Raw genomic sequence first — 19,708 nt, forward strand, 5'->3', positions numbered from 1 at the left:
CCCCTGCTGGTAATCTTGAACTCGGACACTGCTATCAAGTGGCTGTTGTGTGTTCTGTGACCCATGAAACATGTCAAAATTGGCTTACTACGTGATTGCCAGTTTCCTATAAAGTCATAGCTTATGGTGCAGAAGTACACCCATGGCATTGAAAGTGAAATACCTCTTGATAGGCGACATGGGTGACCACATATTGAACCAGAGGAAAATGGACAGATTTGCCAAGGTGGTTCTGCTGCCTGAGCAGTAAGTGGTGGCTGACTGTATGGGCCACCGAGAGAACATGAGGCTCACTGAAAAGATTGTTTACCATAACAGCTTAGTAAGGCAACAGTGGTTGGACCTTCCTCAGTGGAAGAGAAAATTTGAAAATTAGATGTGGATGTTGCCATATTGAAAAAGGATACCCTTGCTTTTCTTATGCAACTATGACTGAAGGCCATTCGCTAAAGCTAGAACGCTCAGTCCGAATATTGAATACAACAGTTGTGCAGCTGGTGTACTCCTTCAACAACTCATAGGAAAGATTAATCAGTGCCAAAGGCCATGGATGAATTAACAATTTCCCAGTAGTAATGATTCTCCATGGAGCGGAATAGACTGTGCAAGCTGCTTTCTCCTGAGGAACAGTCATCCTAATTTGTGTTAGATCGTACGACTGTTCCTACAAAATCCTCCTCCTCAAGTGACTCCAGTATGACCCTCTCTGAGCTAAGTTAACTGCAAAGACCCAAATGCTAAGATGTAAAGAAGATGCAGTTGGAGAAGGACACAGGAGGCAACTGAAACGAGTTGAGCCAAAACACACTCATGTACCCACTGAGCGCCCTCTGCACCTAGACCCTAGACACATGAGGCATCACACAGCCATGATAAACTCATATTCAATCTAGAGCTCTCTGATTTCTCACTGGAAACAGTGTGTGAGAAGCTGGAGCAACCTGCTCTGGGAGAAACTCTGTGAATTGTTTCTGTGGCTAGGTACGTTTTTCTTTGCCCTATTTTTAGACTTCAGTTTCTTGTTTTCCTGCCCCCAAAGTTAAAGATCATATGTGGCCCCTTCCCAGATTAGTGAACTAGAGAACAATGCAGCTCTTATGCCTCAGGTCCACCTTTTATTGAGTAATCTGTCTTGGTTGTTTGCATTATTCTTTTTGTTAGTCTAAGAACCTGTTATATTGCTTTTTTTGATGATTCACTGATTGTGGTAAGGCAAGCAGCAGACACCAAAGCCTTATTCAGTTTGTCTCTCTCTGGATCTCCATATGCTCCCTGCTATTCCTCTCCTTCTATAGCGACAGGCCTTGTGAGGGTTTCTGTGACGTTACTCCTTCTATTTGGCCCATATTACCCCCTGTTTTATTTGCCACTCACCTAGACCACCACTCCTACCATGGATTGCACCAGAGAAGACTAACACTTTTAACCAAATAAAGTAGGGAATGGAGTGCTGAAGTTGCAAGCACCCAGAGCCCTTCCTCGTGGTCCATCGAAGAATGAAGTAGCTACACCTCCTTTGTGTTCTTAGTTTCAAGCCGTTGTTGATTTTTAAAAGCAGATTATCCTATAGGCCAGTCTGTATTCATTTGACTTGTGCTCTATAGACTACAATATTGAATAGTATTTCTTTGTTTTTCCTTCAGAAAGACTCTGGATCCAGAAGGGACTCAAGATGATGTCAGTGCATACTGGCAACGGGTCACACTCGTCTTAGAATTACTGCAGCACAAGAAGAAACTGAAGCGACCTGAGGTGTTAGTCCCTGGCTTGTTCAACTTGCTGTCCAGGTGAGGGTGTTTACTTTTTCAATACTCTTATTCCTTTTGTTTGAGGTTAGTAATGTTCACATACAGGAGGGTTGTATAGTCTTGTGCTGTTAGTTTAGCCATGATGCGATCAAAACATGCTGGTTGCTATCTGTTCATCAGCAAGTCAGTAAAAAAAACAGAAGCCTGATTTCTTAGTGTGTGAGATCTATGTGCTTTATGTAAACCCAGCTGGGGGCTTTGTTGGAGAAACCTTTGGTAGGGCATGAGAATTAACCAATTACAGAGCTTACATTAACCTATTTGCAGAAAACAAAAGCATATGTAGTCATACGACTAGAGACTCAGCCTTCATAGTAGTCTTTCTTGATAAAGCCAACAATTACACGCCTCGAAAAATCTACTTCTCAGGTCGAGCTATTTTTAGGACCTACTGGTCCTTTCTGGCGAGTGAACTTGAGCTGGAAAGGTGTTCTTTTCATTCAGATAATGAATGAGCAATAAAGCTGCCTTTAAATCTTGTTTTAGCTTGACACATTTGTTGTCTATTCAAAGACAGAGGTCAAATGTCAGTTAGTCTTTTTACTAAATGCTGCTTATCTTATCCTGAAAATAGTGTGTTCGATGGCATCTGTCGCTGTAGATACGCATGTTCTGCAATAGCTCGCCATCTGGTGTTGGGCCGGAGTGTTACAAGTTGTTTTTCTTCGAAGAAGTCTTTCGAGTCACGGGACCGAGTGACTCCTCCTTTTGTCTCCATTGCGCATGGGCGTCGACTCCATCTTCGATTGTTTTTTTTCCGCCATCGGGTTCGGACGTGTTCCTGTCGCTCCGAGTTTCGGAACGGAAAATTAGCTAATTTCGGAAGATTTTCGTCGGTATTGTTGCGTTCGGGATCGGCGTACTTAGATTCCACACCGCATCGAAGATCGAAGAGCTCCGGTGCCCTTCGGGGTAGTTTTTCGATCCTCCGTCGGGGCCTGGTCGGCCCGACCGCGTGCTGAAGAACGCCGATGGAACGGACCCCGTTCCGTTTCTGCCCCAAATGCCACAATAAATACCCCTACACAGACCAACACTTGGTCTGCAACCTGTGCCTGTCACCTGAGCACAGCGAAGACACCTGCGAGGCCTGTCGTGCGTTCCGGTCCCGAAAAACACTCCAAGACCGTCGAGCCAGAAGACTTCAAATGGCGTCCGCACCGACAGCCCAACGGGAGTTCGAGGAACAGGAAGAAGAAGGTACCTTCTCGATCCAAGACTCAGACTCCGAAGGATTCGACGACACACAAACCGTGAGTAAGACGTCGAAAACCACACAAAGAAACATTTACAAGGCCCAGGGGACGCCACTGCCACCAGGCCATGGCTCCACCCATAAATTCGGTGACCGACCGTCAGCACCGAAAAAGGCCAAAACAGTGCCGAGATCGTCCGACTCCGGTCGAGACACCGGCACGCAGCCTTCTCGGGACCGAGAAAGTGCTGGAGACAAGCCTCGACACCGAGATGCCGGTGTGGACACGGCTCGACGCCGAGACAGCGGCACCGAAACAGATCGACGCCGAGAGGTTTCGGCCCCGAAAAGGAAAAAAGTCACCTCGGAGCCGAAAAAACACGCAGACAAAGTTTCGACGCCGAAACAAACTGCAAGCGACCCAGCTTCAGGCTCTTATACAGAAGAGCACTCGCTAACCTCCCAAATGCAAAAGCATAGGTTTGAGGAAGAGCTACAAGCAACTGATGTGGACCATACGCAAAAGCGTATCTTCATTCAGCAGGGGACAGGAAAAATAAGCACCCTTCCCCCCATTAGGAGAAAGAGAAGGTTGGAGTTCCAGACGGAACAAGCACCACAACCAAAAGTGGTTAAAAGAATTACACCACCACCCTCTCCTCCGCCCGTGATTAACGTTTCACCAGCACAAACTCCATCACACTCCCCAGCTCACACCACCATGAGCCAGGGTGACCAAGATCAGGACGCATGGGACCTATACGACGCCCCAGTGTCAGATAACAGTCCGGAGGCATACCCTACAAAGCCATCTCCACCAGAAGACAGCACCGCGTATTCTCAAGTGGTGGCTAGAGCAGCACAATTTCACAACGTAAGCCTCCACTCAGAACAGGTCGAGGATGATTTCTTATTCAACACCCTCTCCGCCACCCACAGCTCCTACCAAAGCCTGCCTATGCTCCCTGGTATGCTCCGGCACGCAAAAGACATATTTAAGGAGCCGGTCAAAAGTAGGGCAATCACACCAAGGGTGGAAAAGAAGTATAAGCCGCCTCCTACGGACCCGGCTTTCATCACTACACAGCTGCCACCAGACTCTGTTGTTGTAGGAGCAGCTAGGAAAAGGGCCAACTCTCACACATCTGGAGATGCACCACCCCCAGATAAAGAAAGCCGCAAGTTCGATGCAGCTGGTAAAAGAGTCGCAGCACAAGCTGCAAACCAGTGGCGCATCGCGAACTCCCAGGCACTACTTGCGCGCTATGACAGAGCCCACTGGGACGAGATGCAACATCTCATTGAACATCTGCCCAAGGACTTCCAAAATAGGGCGAAACAAGTGGTTCAGGAGGGACAGACCATCTCCAACAACCAGATACGTTCCTCCATGGACGCTGCAGATACAGCTGCACGGACAATTAATACATCTGTAACTATCAGACGGCATGCATGGCTCCGAACGTCTGGATTTAAACCAGAGATTCAACAAGCAGTTCTCAATATGCCTTTTAATGAAAAAGAACTGTTCGGTCCAGAAGTGGACACAGCGATTGAGAAACTCAAAAAAGATACGGACACTGCCAAAGCCATGGGCGCACTCTACTCCCCGCAGAGCAGAGGGAATTACAGCACATTCCGTAAAACGCCCTTTCGAGGGGGGTTTCGGGGTCAAAGCACACAAGCCAGCACCTCACAAGCAACACCGTCCACTTACCAGGGACAGTATAGAGGAGGTTTTCGGGGACAATATAGAGGAGGGCAATTCCCTAGAAATAGAGGGAGATTTCAAAGCCCCAAAACCCCTACTACTAAACAATGACTCACATGTCACTCACCCCCTCCACACAACACCAGTGGGGGGAAGAATAGGTCATTATTACAAAGCATGGGAGGAAATCACTACAGACACTTGGGTTCTAGCAATTATCCAACATGGTTATTGCATAGAATTTCTACAATTCCCTCCAAACATACCACCAAAAGCACAAAATTTAACAACACACCATTCCAATCTCCTGGAGATAGAAGTGCAGGCACTATTGCAAAAGAATGCAATCGAATTAGTGCCAAACACACAAATAAACACAGGAGTTTACTCACTGTACTTTCTGATACCAAAGAAGGACAAAACGCTGAGACCAATCCTAGACCTCAGAGTAGTAAACACTTTCATCAAATCAGACCACTTCCACATGGTCACACTACAAGAAGTATTGCCATTGCTAAAACTACACGACTACATGGCAACTTTAGACCTCAAGGATGCTTATTTCCATATACCAATACACCCATCGCACAGGAAATACCTAAGGTTTGTATTCAAAGGAATACATTACCAATTCAAGGTACTGCCTTTCGGATTAACAACCGCACCAAGAGTCTTTACCAAATGTCTAGCGGTAGTCGCTGCACACATAAGAAGGCAGCAAATACATGTGTTCCCATATTTGGACGACTGGCTAATCAAGGCCCATTCGTTCATACAGTGCTCAAATCACACAAATCAGATCATTCAAACCCTCTTCAAACTCGGTTTCACCGTCAATTTCACAAAATCCAAAATTCTGCCACGCAAGGTACAACAATACCTGGGAGCCATAATAGACACATCAAAGGGAGTAGCCACTCCAAGTCTACAAAGAATTCAAAATTTCAACACCATCATACAACGCATGTATCCAACACAAAAAATACAAGCAAAGATGGTATTACAACTCCTAGGCATGATGTCATCATGCATAGCCATTGTCCCAAACGCAAGACTGCACATGAGGCCCTTACAACAGTGCCTAGCATCACAGTGGTCTCAAGCACAGGGTCACCTTCTAGATCTGGTGTTAATAGACCGCCAAACTTACCTCTCGCTTCTGTGGTGGAACAACATAAATTTAAACAAGGGGCGGCCTTTCCAAGACCCAGTGCCACAATACGTAATAACAACAGATGCTTCCATGACAGGGTGGGGAGCACACCTCGATCAACACAGCATACAAGGACAATGGAATGTACATCAAACAAAACTGCATATCAATCACCTAGAACTTCTAGCAGTTTTTCAAGCACTAAAAGCTTTCCAACCAATAATAGTTCACAAATACATTCTCGTCAAAACAGACAACATGACAACAATGTATTATCTAAACAAGCAGGGAGGGACGCACTCCACGCAGTTAAGCCTGCTAGCACAAAAAATCTGGCATTGGGCAATTCACAACCAAATTCGCCTAATTGCACAGTTTATACCAGGGATACAAAATCAACTCGCAGACAATCTCTCTCGAGATCACCAACAGGTCCACGAATGGGAAATTCACCCCCAAATTCTGAACACTTATTTCAAACTCTGGGGAACACCTCAGATAGACTTGTTTGCGACAAGGGAGAACGCAAAATGCCAAAACTTCGCATCCAGGTACCCACACAAACAATCCCAAGGCAATGCCCTATGGATGAACTGGTCAGGGATATTTGCTTACGCTTTTCCTCCTCTCCCTCTCCTTCCTTACCTGGTAAACAAACTCAGTCAAAGCAAACTCAAACTCATATTGATAGCACCAACTTGGGCAAGGCAACCCTGGTACACAACGCTGCTAGACCTATCAGTGGTACCCTGCATCAAATTGCCCAACAGGCCAGATCTGTTGACACAGCACAACCAAAAGATCAGACACCCAGATCCAGCATCGCTGAATCTAGCAATCTGGCTCCTGAAATCCTAGAATTCGGGCACTTACAACTTACCCAAGAATGTATGGAAGTCATAAAACAAGCAAGAAGGCCATCCACCAGGCACTGCTATGCAAGTAAATGGAAGAGGTTTGTTTGCTACTGCCATATTAATCAAATACAACCATTACACACAACTCCAGAACACGTAGTGGGTTACTTGCTTCACTTACAAAAATCTAACCTAGCTTTCTCTTCCATTAAGATTCACCTTGCAGCAATATCTGCATACCTGCAGACTACCTATTCAACTTCCCTATTTAAAATACCAGTCATTAAAGCATTCATGGAGGGCCTTAGGAGAATTATACCACCAAGAACACCACCTGTTCCTTCATGGAACCTAAATGTTGTCCTAACTAGACTTATGGGTCCACCTTTTGAACCCATGCACTCCTGCGACATACAGTTCCTAACCTGGAAGGTGGCATTTCTCATCGCCATTACTTCCCTGAGAAGAGTAAGCGAGATTCAGGCGTTTACTATACAGGAACCTTTTATACAACTACACAAAAATAAAGTCGTCCTAAGGACCAATCCTAAATTTTTGCCAAAGGTTATTTCACCGTTCCATCTAAATCAAACAGTGGAACTTCCAGTGTTCTTTCCACAGCCAGATACCGTAGCTGAAAGGGCACTACACACATTAGATGTCAAAAGAGCATTAATGTATTACATTGACAGAACAAAGAACATTAGAAAGACTAAACAACTCTTTATTGCATTTCAAAAACCTCATGCAGGAAACCCAATTTCAAAACAAGGTATAGCCAGATGGATAGTTAAATGCATCCAAATCTGCTACCTTAAAGCTAAACGACAGCTGCCCATTACACCAAGGGCACACTCAACCAGAAAGAAAGGTGCTACCATGGCCTTTCTAGGAAACATCCCAATGCAAGAAATATGTAAGGCAGCCACATGGTCTACGCCTCACACATTCACCAAGCACTACTGTGTAGACGTGTTATCCGCACAACAAGCCACAGTAGGTCAAGCTGTATTAAGGACATTATTTCACACTACTTCCACTCCTACAGGCTGATCCACCGCTTTTGGGGAAATAACTGCTTACTAGTCTATGCAGAACATGCGTATCTACAGCGACAGATGCCATCGAACTGAAAATGTCACTTACCCAGTGTACATCTGTTCGTGGCATCAGTCGCAGTAGATTCGCATGTGCCCACCCGCCTCCCCGGGAGCCTGTAGCAGTTTGGAAGTTACCTTCAATTATTTATATATGTATCATCTCAACCTTAAATAGGTGTATACTTAGTCACTCCATTGCATGGGCACTATTACTACAATTCAACTCCTTCCTCACCCTCTGCGGGGAAAAACAATCGAAGATGGAGTCGACGCCCATGCGCAATGGAGACAAAAGGAGGAGTCACTCGGTCCCGTGACTCGAAAGACTTCTTCGAAGAAAAACAACTTGTAACACTCCGGCCCAACACCAGATGGCGAGCTATTGCAGAACATGCGAATCTACTGCGACTGATGCCACGAACAGATGTACACTGGGTAAGTGACATTTTCATTACTTTTTTCCTCTTACTACAGTTACAATAGTTAGAGGATTCTGTAAAGTGAACTGTCTGCCAATCAGTGTGACACAAAAGGTTGTTGGATGTCACTCTTTTTCTAACACTCAACATTTAAATAGCTTGTAAATAGTACAAATATTTTAAAATATATCAGGAATTACATAAGTGTGAGACAAAGATTTAAATAGTAGCAAAACAAATCAGAACACTGCTTGGTGATGTCCAAATGACAAATGTTTGCAGAAACTCAATTTCCAAACATTACTGTTTGTGCATCTCACTTGAAAATGTTGTGGCTATTTTAATGTAGAATGTGCTGAATGTAAAAAACAGTATGCTGCCAGTTCATGCTTCAGTCACATATTCATTGAAAGTTAAAGTTTTCAACCATTGTAAGGAAATGCCTCCTTGGCATGGTTGCCCCCTGACTTTTTGCCTTTGCTGATGCTATGTTTACAATTGAAAGTGTGCTGAGGCCTGCTAACCAGGCCCCAGCACCAGTGTTCTTTCCCTAACCTGTACTTTTGTATCCACAATTGGCAGACCCTGGCATCCAGATAAGTCCCTTGTAACTGGTACTTCTAGTACCAAGGGCCCTGATGCCAAGGAAGGTCTCTAAGGGCTGCAGCATGTCTTATGCCACCCTGGAGACCTCTCACTCTGCACAGACACACTGCTTGCCAGCTTGTGTGTGCTAGTGAGGACAAAACGAGTAAGTCGACATGGCACTCCCCTCAGGGTGCCATGCCAGCCTCTCACTGCCTATGCAGTATAGGTAAGACACCCCTCTAGCAGGCCTTACAGCCCTAAGGCAGGGTGCACTATACCATAGGTGAGGGTACCAGTGCATGAGCATGGTACCCCTACAGTGTCTAAATAAAACCTTAGACATTGTAAGTGCAGGGTAGCCATAAGAGTATATGGTCTGGGAGTATGTCAAACACGAACTCCACAGCACCATAATGGCTACACTGAAAACTGGGAAGTTTGGTATCAAACTTCTCAGCACAATAAATGCACACTGATGCCAGTGTACATTTTATTGTAAAATACACCACAGAGGGCACCTTAGAGGTGCCCCCTGAAACTTAACCGACTATCTGTGTAGGCTGACTAGTTTTAGCAGCCTGCCACAAACCGAGACATGTTGCTGGCCCCATGGGGAGAGTGCCTTTGTCACTCTGAGGCCAGTAACAAAGCCTGCACTGGGTGGAGATGCTAACACCTCTCCCAGGCAGGAATTGTCACACCTGGCGGTGAGCCTCAAAGGCTCACCTCCTTTGTGCCAACCCAGCAGGACACTCCAGCTAGTGGAGTTGCCCGCCCCCTCCGGCCAGGCCCCACTTTTGGCGGCAAGGCCGGAGAAAATAATGAGAATAACAAGGAGGAGTCACTGGCCAGTCAGGACAGCCCCTAAGGTGTCCTGAGCTGAGGTGACTCTAACTTTTAGAAATCCTCCATCTTGCAGATGGAGGATTCCCCCAATAGGGTTAGGATTGTGACCCCCTCCCCTTGGGAGGAGGCACAAAGAGGGTGTACCCACCCTCAGGGCTAGTAGCCATTGGCTACTAACCCCCCAGACCTAAACACGCCCTTAAATTTAGTATTTAAGGGCTACCCTGAACCCTAGAAAATTAGATTCCTGCAACTACAAGAAGAAGGACTGCCCAGCTGAAAACCCCTGCAGCGGAAGACCAGAAGACGACAACTGCCTTGGCTCCAGAAACTCACCGGCCTGTCTCCTGCCTTCCAAAGATCCTGCTCCAGCGACGCCTTCCAAAGGGACCAGCGACCTCGACATCCTCTGAGGACTGCCCCTGCTTCGAAAAGACAAGAAACTCCCGAGGACAGCGGACCTGCTCCAAGAAAGGCTGCAACTTTGTTTCCAGCAGCCTTTAAAGAACCCTGCAAGCTCCCCGCAAGAAGCGTGAGACTTGCAACACTGCACCCGGCGACCCCGACTCGGCTGGTGGCGATCCAACACCTCAGGAGGGACCCCAGGACTACTCTGATACTGTGAGTACCAAAACCTGTCCCCCCTGAGCTCCCACAGCGCCGCCTGCAGAGGGAATCCCGAGGCTTCCCCTGACCGCGACTCTTTGAACCTAAAGTCCCGACGCCTGGGAGAGACCCTGCACCCGCAGCCCCCAGGACCTGAAGGACCGGACTTTCACTGAAGAAGTGACCCCCAGGAGTCCCTCTCCCTTACCCAAGTGGAGGTTTCCCCGAGGAATCCCCCCCTTGCCTGCCTGCAGCGCTGAAGAGATCCCGAGATCTCTCATAGGCTAACATTGCGAACCCGACGCTGGTTTCTACACTGCACCCGGCCGCCCCCGCGCCGCTGAGGGTGAAATTTCTGTGTGGGCTTGTGTCCCCCCCGGTGCCCTACAAAACCCCCCTGGTCTGCCCTCCGAAGACGCGGGTACTTACCTGCAAGCAGACCGGAACCGGGGCACCCCCTTCTCTCCATTCTAGCCTATGCGTTTTGGGCACCACTTTGAACTCTGCACCTGACCGGCCCTGAGCTGCTGGTGTGGTGACTTTGGGGTTGCTCTGAACCCCCAACGGTGGGCTACCTTGGACCAAGAACTAAGCCCTGTAAGTGTCTTACTTACCTGGTTAACCTAACAAATACTTACCTCCCCTAGGAACTGTGAAAATTGCACTAAGTGTCCACTTTTAAAACAGCTATTTGTCAATAACTTGAAAAGTATACATGCAATTTTGATGATTTGAAGTTCCTAAAGTACTTACCTGCAATACCTTTCGAATGAGATATTACATGTAGAATTTGAACCTGTGGTTCCTAAAATAAACTAAGAAAAGATATTTTTCTATATAAAAACCTATTGGCTGGATTTGTCTCTGAGTGTGTGTACCTCATTTATTGTCTATGTGTATGTACAACAAGTGCTTAACACTACTCCTTGGATAAGCCTACTGCTCGACCACACTACCACAAAATAGAGCATTAGTATTATCTATTTTTACCACTATTTTACCTCTAAGGGGAACCCTTGGACTCTGTGCATGCTATTCCTTACTTTGAAATAGCACATACAGAGCCAACTTCCTACATTGGTGGATCAGCGGTGGGGTACAAGACTTTGCATTTGCTGGACTACTCAGCCAATACCTGATCACACGACAAATTCCAAAATTGTCATTAGAAATTGATTTTTGCAATTTGAAAAGTTTTCTAAATTCTTAAAAGACCTGCTAGGGCCTTGTGTTAGATCCTGTTTAGCATTTCTTTTAGAGTTTAAAAGTTTGTAAAAGTTTGAATTAGATTCTAGAACCAGTTTTAGTTTCTTAAAAAGTATTCCAACTTTTAGAAGCATAATGTCTAGCACAGATGTGAATGTGGTGGAACTCGACACCACACCTTACCTCCATCTACAGATGAGAGAGCTAAGGTCACTCTGTAAACTAAAGAAAATAGCAATGGGCCCCAAACCTACCAAAGTACAGCTCCAGGAGCTTTTGGCAGAGTTTGAAAAGGCCAACCCCTCTGAGGATGGCAACTCAGAGGATGAAGATAGTGACTTGGAGGGAAATTCCCCCCCTCCAGTCCTACTTAGGGAGAGCAGGGCTTCTCAAGCCCTGACTCCACAAATAATAGTCAGAGATGCTGGTTCCCTCACAGGAGGGACCAACAACTCTGAAATCACTGAGGATAACTCCAGTGAAGAGGACATCCAGTTAGCCAGGATGGCCAAAAGATTGGCTTTGGAAAGGCAGATCCTAGCCATAGAGAGGGAAAGACAAGAGATGGGCCTAGGACCCATCAATGGTGGCAGCAACATAAATAGGGTCAGAGATTCTCCTGACATGTTGAAAATCCCCAAAGGGATTGTAACTAAATATGAAGATGGTGATGACATCACCAAATGGTTCACAGCTTTTGAGAGGGCTTGTGTAACCAGAAAAGTGAACAGATCTCACTGGGGTGCTCTCCTTTGGGAAATGTTCACAGGAAAGTGTAGGGATAGACTCCTCACACTCTCTGGACAAGATGCAGAATCTTATGACCTCATGAAGGGTACCCTGATTGAGGGCTTTGGATTCTCCACTGAGGAGTACAGGATTAGGTTCAGGGGGGCTCAAAAATCCTCGAGCCAGACCTGGGTTGACTTTGTTGACTACTCAGTGAAAACACTAGATGGTTGGATTCAAGGCAGTGGTGTAAGTAATTATGATGGGCTGTACAATTTATTTGTGAAAGAACACCTGTTAAGTAATTGTTTCAATGATAAACTGCATCAGCATCTGGTAGACCTAGGACCAATTTCTCCCCAAGAATTGGGAAAGAAGGCGGACCATTGGGTCAAGACAAGGGTGTCCAAGACTTCAACAGGGGGTGACCAAAAGAAAGGGGTCACAAAGACTCCCCAGCAGAAGGGTGATGAGACAACCAAAACTAAAAATAGTAAAGAGTCTTCTACAGGCCCCCAAAAACCTGCACAGGAGGGTGGGCCCAGAGCCTCTTCACAAAACAATGGGTACAAGGGTAAAAACTTTGATCCCAAAAAGGCCTGGTGTCATAGCTGTAAACAGCATGGACACCAAACTGGAGACAAGGCCTGTCCCAAGAAAGGTTCCACTCCAAACTCCCATCCAGGTAACACTGGTATGGCTAGTCTCCAAGTGGGATCAACAGTGTGCCCAGAGCAAATCAGGGTCCACACTGAAGCTACTCTAGTTTCTGAGGGTGGGGTGGATTTAGCCACACTAGCTGTCTGGCCGCCTAACATGCAAAAATACAGACAGCAACTCTTAATTAATGGGACTAGAATAGAGGGCCTGAGGGATACAGGTGCCAGTGTCACCATGGTGACGGAGAAACTGGTTTCCCCTGGCCAATACCTGACTGGAAAAACTTACACAGTCACCAACGCTGACAATCAGAGAAAAGTACATCCCATGGCAATGGTTACTTTAGAATGGGGAGGGGTCAATGGCCTGAAACAGGTGGTGGTCTCCTCAAATATCCCAGTGGACTGTCTGCTTGGAAATGACCTGGAGTCCTCAGCATGGGCTGAGGTAGAACTAAAAACCCATGCAGCAATGCTGGGTATCCCTGAACTGGTGTGTGTGAAAACAAGAGCACAATGCAAGGCACAGGGTGAAAAAGTAGAGCTGGAGTCTGGAAAAATGGCCCAGCCTACCAAGAGAACAGGAAAGTCAGTTGGGAAACCAACTGCAACACAGCAAAAGAAAGGGAACCTCTCTTCTCAGGAAGAAGTTCTGCCCTCTGAGGGAACTGAGCCTTTGGAGCTTGAACCTTATCAGGTTGAGCTCTTAGGCCCAGGGGGACCCTCAAGGGAGGAGCTGTGTAAGGGACAAGAAACCTGTCCCTCTCTTGAAGGCCTTAGGCAGCAAGCTGCTGAAGAGTCCAAAGGCAAGAAAAATGGAACACATAGGGTCTATTGGGAAGATGGGCTCCTGTACACTGAGGCCAGAGACCCCAAACCTGGTGCCACTAGGAGAGTGGTAGTGCCTCAGCTGTTCAGAGAGTTCATCCTAACATTGGCCCATGACATTCCCCTTGCTGGACATTTGGGACAAACCAAGACGTGGGAGAGGTTAGTCAACCACTTCTACTGGCCCAATATGTCCAACATGGTTAAGGAGTTTTGCCTCTCCTGCCCCACCTGTCAAGCCAGTGGTAAGACAGGTGGGCATCCAAAGGCCCCCCTCATTCCACTTCCTGTGGTGGGGGTGCCCTTTGAAAGAGTGGGTGTGGACATAGTTGGTCCACTGGAACCTCCCACAGCCTCAGGAAATATGTATATCCTGGTAGTAGTGGATCATGCTACCAGGTATCCTGAAGCTATTCCCCTTAGGTCGACTACTGCCCCTGCAGTAGCCAAGGCCCTCATTGGTATCTTTACCAGAGTGGGTTTCCCTAAGGAGGTGGTGTCTGACAGAGGTACCAACTTCATGTCAGCATACCTAAAGCACATGTGGAATGAGTGTGGAGTGACTTATAAATTCACTACACCTTACCATCCACAAACTAATGGCTTAGTTGAGAGATTCAACAAGACATTAAAGGGCATGATCATGGGGCTCCCAGAAAAACTCAAAAGGAGATGGGATGTCCTCCTGCCATGTCTGCTTTTCGCTTACAGGGAGGTACCACAGAAGGGAGTAGGGTTCTCACCCTTTGAACTTCTGTTTGGTCATCCTGTAAGGGGACCACTTGCCCTTGTTAAAGAAGGCTGGGAGAGACCTCTCCATGAGCCTAAACAGGACATAGTGGACTATGTACTTGGCCTTCGCTCTAGAATGGCAGAGTACATGGAAAAGGCAACCAAAAACCTTGAGGCCAGCCAACAACTCCAGAAGTTTTGGTATGACCAAAAGGCTGCACTGGTTGAGTTCCAACCAGGGCAGAAAGTCTGGGTTCTGGAGCCTGTGGCTCCCAGGGCACTCCAGGACAAATGGAGTGGCCCTTACCCAGTGCTAGAGAGGAAGAGTCAGGTCACCTACCTGGTGGACCTGGGCACAAGCAGGAGCCCCAAGAGGGTGATCCATGTGAACCGCCTTAAGCTCTTCCATGACAGGGCTGATGTGAATCTGTTAATGGTAACAGATGAGGATCAGGAGGCAGAGAGTGAACCTCTCCCTGATCTTCTGTCATCAGACCCAAAAGATGGCACAGTAGATGGAGTGATCTACTCAGACACCCTCTCTAGCCAACAGCAGGCTGATTGTAGGAGAGTCCTACAACAGTTTCCTGAGCTTTTCTCCCTAACCCCTGGTCAGACACACCTGTGTACCCATGATGTGGACACAGGAGACAGCATGCCTGTCAAGAACAAAATCTTCAGACAGTCTGACCATGTTAAGGAAAGCATCAAGGTGGAAGTCCACAAGATGCTGGAATTGGGAGTCATTGAGCGCTCTGACAGCCCCTGGGCTAGCCCAGTGGTCTTAGTCCCCAAACCTCACACCACAGATGGAAAGAAAGAGATGAGGTTTTGTGTGGACTACAGAGGGCTCAATTCTGTCACCAAGACAGATGCTCATCCAATTCCAAGAGCTGATGAGCTCATTGATAAATTAGGTGCTGCCAAATTTCTAAGTACCTTTGACTTGACAGCAGGGTACTGGCAAATAAAAATGGCACCTGGAGCAAAAGAAAAGACAGCATTCTCCACACCTGATGGGCATTATCAGTTTACTGTTATGCCCTTTGGTTTAAAGAATGCCCCTGCCACCTTCCAAAGGTTGGTGAATCAAGTCCTTGCTGGCTTGGAGTCCTTTAGCACAGCTTATCTTGATGATATTGCTGTCTTTAGCTCCACCTGGCAGGATCACCTGGTCCACCTGAGGAAGGTTTTGAAGGCTCTGCAATCTGCAGGCCTCTCTATCAAGGCATCCAAATGCCAGATAGGGCAGGGAACTGTGGTTTACTTGGGACACCTTGTAGGTGGAGGCCAAGTTCAGCCACTCCAACCCAAGATCCAGACTATTCTGGACTGGGTAGCTCCAAAAACCCAGACTCAAGTCAGGGCATTCCTTGGCTTGACTGGGTATTACAGGAGGTTTGTGAAGGGATATGGATCCATTGTGACAGCCCTCACTGAACTCACCTCCAAGAAAATGCCCAAGAAAGTGAACTGGACTGTGGAATGCCAACAGGCCTTTGACACCCTGAAACAGGCAATGTGCTCAGCACCAGTTCTCAAAGCTCCAGATTATTCTAAGCAGTTCATTGTGCAGACTGATGCCTCTGAACATGGGATAGGGGCAGTTTTGTCCCAAACCAATGATGATGGCCTTGACCAACCTGTTGCTTTCATTAGCAGGAGGTTACTCCCCAGGGAGCAGCGTTGGAGTGCCATTGAGAGGGAGGCCTTTGCTGTGGTTTGGTCCCTGAAGAAGCTGAGACCATACCTCTTTGGGACTCACTTCCTAGTTCAAACTGACCACAGACCTCTCAAATGGCTGATGCAAATGAAAGGTGAAAATCCTAAACTGTTGAGGTGGTCCATCTCCCTACAGGGAATGGACTTTATAGTGGAACACAGACCTGGGACTGCCCATGCCAATGCAGATGGCCTTTCCAGGTTCTTCCACTTAGAAAATGAAGACTCTCTTGGGAAAGGTTAGTCTCATCCTCTTTCGTTTGGGGGGGGGTTGTGTAAGGAAATGCCTCCTTGGCATGGTTGCCCCCTGACTTTTTGCCTTTGCTGATGCTATGTTTACAATTGAAAGTGTGCTGAGGCCTGCTAACCAGGCCCCAGCACCAGTGTTCTTTCCCTAACCTGTACTTTTGTATCCACAATTGGCAGACCCTGGCATCCAGATAAGTCCCTTGTAACTGGTACTTCTAGTACCAAGGGCCCTGATGCCAAGGAAGGTCTCTAAGGGCTGCAGCATGTCTTATGCCACCCTGGAGACCTCTCACTCTGCACAGACACACTGCTTGCCAGCTTGTGTGTGCTAGTGAGGACAAAACGAGTAAGTCGACATGGCACTCCCCTCAGGGTGCCATGCCAGCCTCTCACTGCCTATGCAGTATAGGTAAGACACCCCTCTAGCAGGCCTTACAGCCCTAAGGCAGGGTGCACTATACCATAGGTGAGGGTACCAGTGCATGAGCATGGTACCCCTACAGTGTCTAAATAAAACCTTAGACATTGTAAGTGCAGGGTAGCCATAAGAGTATATGGTCTGGGAGTATGTCAAACACGAACTCCACAGCACCATAATGGCTACACTGAAAACTGGGAAGTTTGGTATCAAACTTCTCAGCACAATAAATGCACACTGATGCCAGTGTACATTTTATTGTAAAATACACCACAGAGGGCACCTTAGAGGTGCCCCCTGAAACTTAACCGACTATCTGTGTAGGCTGACTAGTTTTAGCAGCCTGCCACAAACCGAGACATGTTGCTGGCCCCATGGGGAGAGTGCCTTTGTCACTCTGAGGCCAGTAACAAAGCCTGCACTGGGTGGAGATGCTAACACCTCTCCCAGGCAGGAATTGTCACACCTGGCGGTGAGCCTCAAAGGCTCACCTCCTTTGTGCCAACCCAGCAGGACACTCCAGCTAGTGGAGTTGCCCGCCCCCTCCGGCCAGGCCCCACTTTTGGCGGCAAGGCCGGAGAAAATAATGAGAATAACAAGGAGGAGTCACTGGCCAGTCAGGACAGCCCCTAAGGTGTCCTGAGCTGAGGTGACTCTAACTTTTAGAAATCCTCCATCTTGCAGATGGAGGATTCCCCCAATAGGGTTAGGATTGTGACCCCCTCCCCTTGGGAGGAGGCACAAAGAGGGTGTACCCACCCTCAGGGCTAGTAGCCATTGGCTACTAACCCCCCAGACCTAAACACGCCCTTAAATTTAGTATTTAAGGGCTACCCTGAACCCTAGAAAATTAGATTCCTGCAACTACAAGAAGAAGGACTGCCCAGCTGAAAACCCCTGCAGCGGAAGACCAGAAGACGACAACTGCCTTGGCTCCAGAAACTCACCGGCCTGTCTCCTGCCTTCCAAAGATCCTGCTCCAGCGACGCCTTCCAAAGGGACCAGCGACCTCGACATCCTCTGAGGACTGCCCCTGCTTCGAAAAGACAAGAAACTCCCGAGGACAGCGGACCTGCTCCAAGAAAGGCTGCAACTTTGTTTCCAGCAGCCTTTAAAGAACCCTGCAAGCTCCCCGCAAGAAGCGTGAGACTTGCAACACTGCACCCGGCGACCCCGACTCGGCTGGTGGCGATCCAACACCTCAGGAGGGACCCCAGGACTACTCTGATACTGTGAGTACCAAAACCTGTCCCCCCTGAGCTCCCACAGCGCCGCCTGCAGAGGGAATCCCGAGGCTTCCCCTGACCGCGACTCTTTGAACCTAAAGTCCCGACGCCTGGGAGAGACCCTGCACCCGCAGCCCCCAGGACCTGAAGGACCGGACTTTCACTGAAGAAGTGACCCCCAGGAGTCCCTCTCCCTTACCCAAGTGGAGGTTTCCCCGAGGAATCCCCCCCTTGCCTGCCTGCAGCGCTGAAGAGATCCCGAGATCTCTCATAGGCTAACATTGCGAACCCGACGCTGGTTTCTACACTGCACCCGGCCGCCCCCGCGCCGCTGAGGGTGAAATTTCTGTGTGGGCTTGTGTCCCCCCCGGTGCCCTACAAAACCCCCCTGGTCTGCCCTCCGAAGACGCGGGTACTTACCTGCAAGCAGACCGGAACCGGGGCACCCCCTTCTCTCCATTCTAGCCTATGCGTTTTGGGCACCACTTTGAACTCTGCACCTGACCGGCCCTGAGCTGCTGGTGTGGTGACTTTGGGGTTGCTCTGAACCCCCAACGGTGGGCTACCTTGGACCAAGAACTAAGCCCTGTAAGTGTCTTACTTACCTGGTTAACCTAACAAATACTTACCTCCCCTAGGAACTGTGAAAATTGCACTAAGTGTCCACTTTTAAAACAGCTATTTGTCAATAACTTGAAAAGTATACATGCAATTTTGATGATTTGAAGTTCCTAAAGTACTTACCTGCAATACCTTTCGAATGAGATATTACATGTAGAATTTGAACCTGTGGTTCCTAAAATAAACTAAGAAAAGATATTTTTCTATATAAAAACCTATTGGCTGGATTTGTCTCTGAGTGTGTGTACCTCATTTATTGTCTATGTGTATGTACAACAAGTGCTTAACACTACTCCTTGGATAAGCCTACTGCTCGACCACACTACCACAAAATAGAGCATTAGTATTATCTATTTTTACCACTATTTTACCTCTAAGGGGAACCCTTGGACTCTGTGCATGCTATTCCTTACTTTGAAATAGCACATACAGAGCCAACTTCCTACAACCATGATTAGAGAAACATTCTTGCCCTGCACCGATGACAATGCTATGTATTCTTCAGCCTTCCCTACATCTTCCGCTGTCTGGTGCCCTGTGGGGTGGCATTTTCTTTAATGTATTCTCTTTCTCGTTGCCCTGTAAAGTGCGGGCCAGGAAGGTACCTACGATGTAAGAACAATTTTTGAGATGAAGCAAGTAGTTTCACAGGATTGTTGAATTATATCTGCAATTATCCTGTGCCCATTGTCAGTGCTTGGGTGATGCAATCTGGTGTCCTATCTCATTTTTAGTAGCTGGGTTTCTAAGTAGGTATGGATGAAGCCTTGAATTCCCACTGGATCATTTCACCCAGAGTTCCAGCCGGACTGTAATATTTGCAGGGTCTGATACTGATATTAGCCAGGTCTCTGCAGCTCTTTAATTGATGTTAGCAGTGGAGTGTTATCTTGTGTGGTACATCACATGTTTTAGCTTGCCCTGGTCTTTACACAAGAGATGGGTTTCTTGGCGGCAAATGATGTATGTTGTGGATTCTCAGAGTACACGGCTGAGTGCACCTCGCTTATTTGGCAGACTCAGCCCTTGTGTGTT

General features: G+C 47.5%; 1 protein-coding gene across 1 annotated transcript in view; it reads left to right on the forward strand.

Moving 5' to 3' along the window:
- HEATR1 (HEAT repeat containing 1) overlaps nucleotides 1-19,708 on the forward strand; it is a 710,058-nt gene that overhangs the window by 405,470 nt on the left and 284,880 nt on the right. The window contains exon 26 of the mRNA XM_069234483.1: nucleotides 1,644-1,787. Within this exon, the coding sequence (XP_069090584.1) occupies nucleotides 1,644-1,787 (144 nt within the window). The remainder of the gene's footprint in view (nucleotides 1-1,643; nucleotides 1,788-19,708) is intronic.

Source organism: Pleurodeles waltl, chromosome 5 (genome assembly GCF_031143425.1).
Source record: "Pleurodeles waltl isolate 20211129_DDA chromosome 5, aPleWal1.hap1.20221129, whole genome shotgun sequence".
Lineage (NCBI taxonomy): Eukaryota > Metazoa > Chordata > Amphibia > Caudata > Salamandridae > Pleurodeles > Pleurodeles waltl.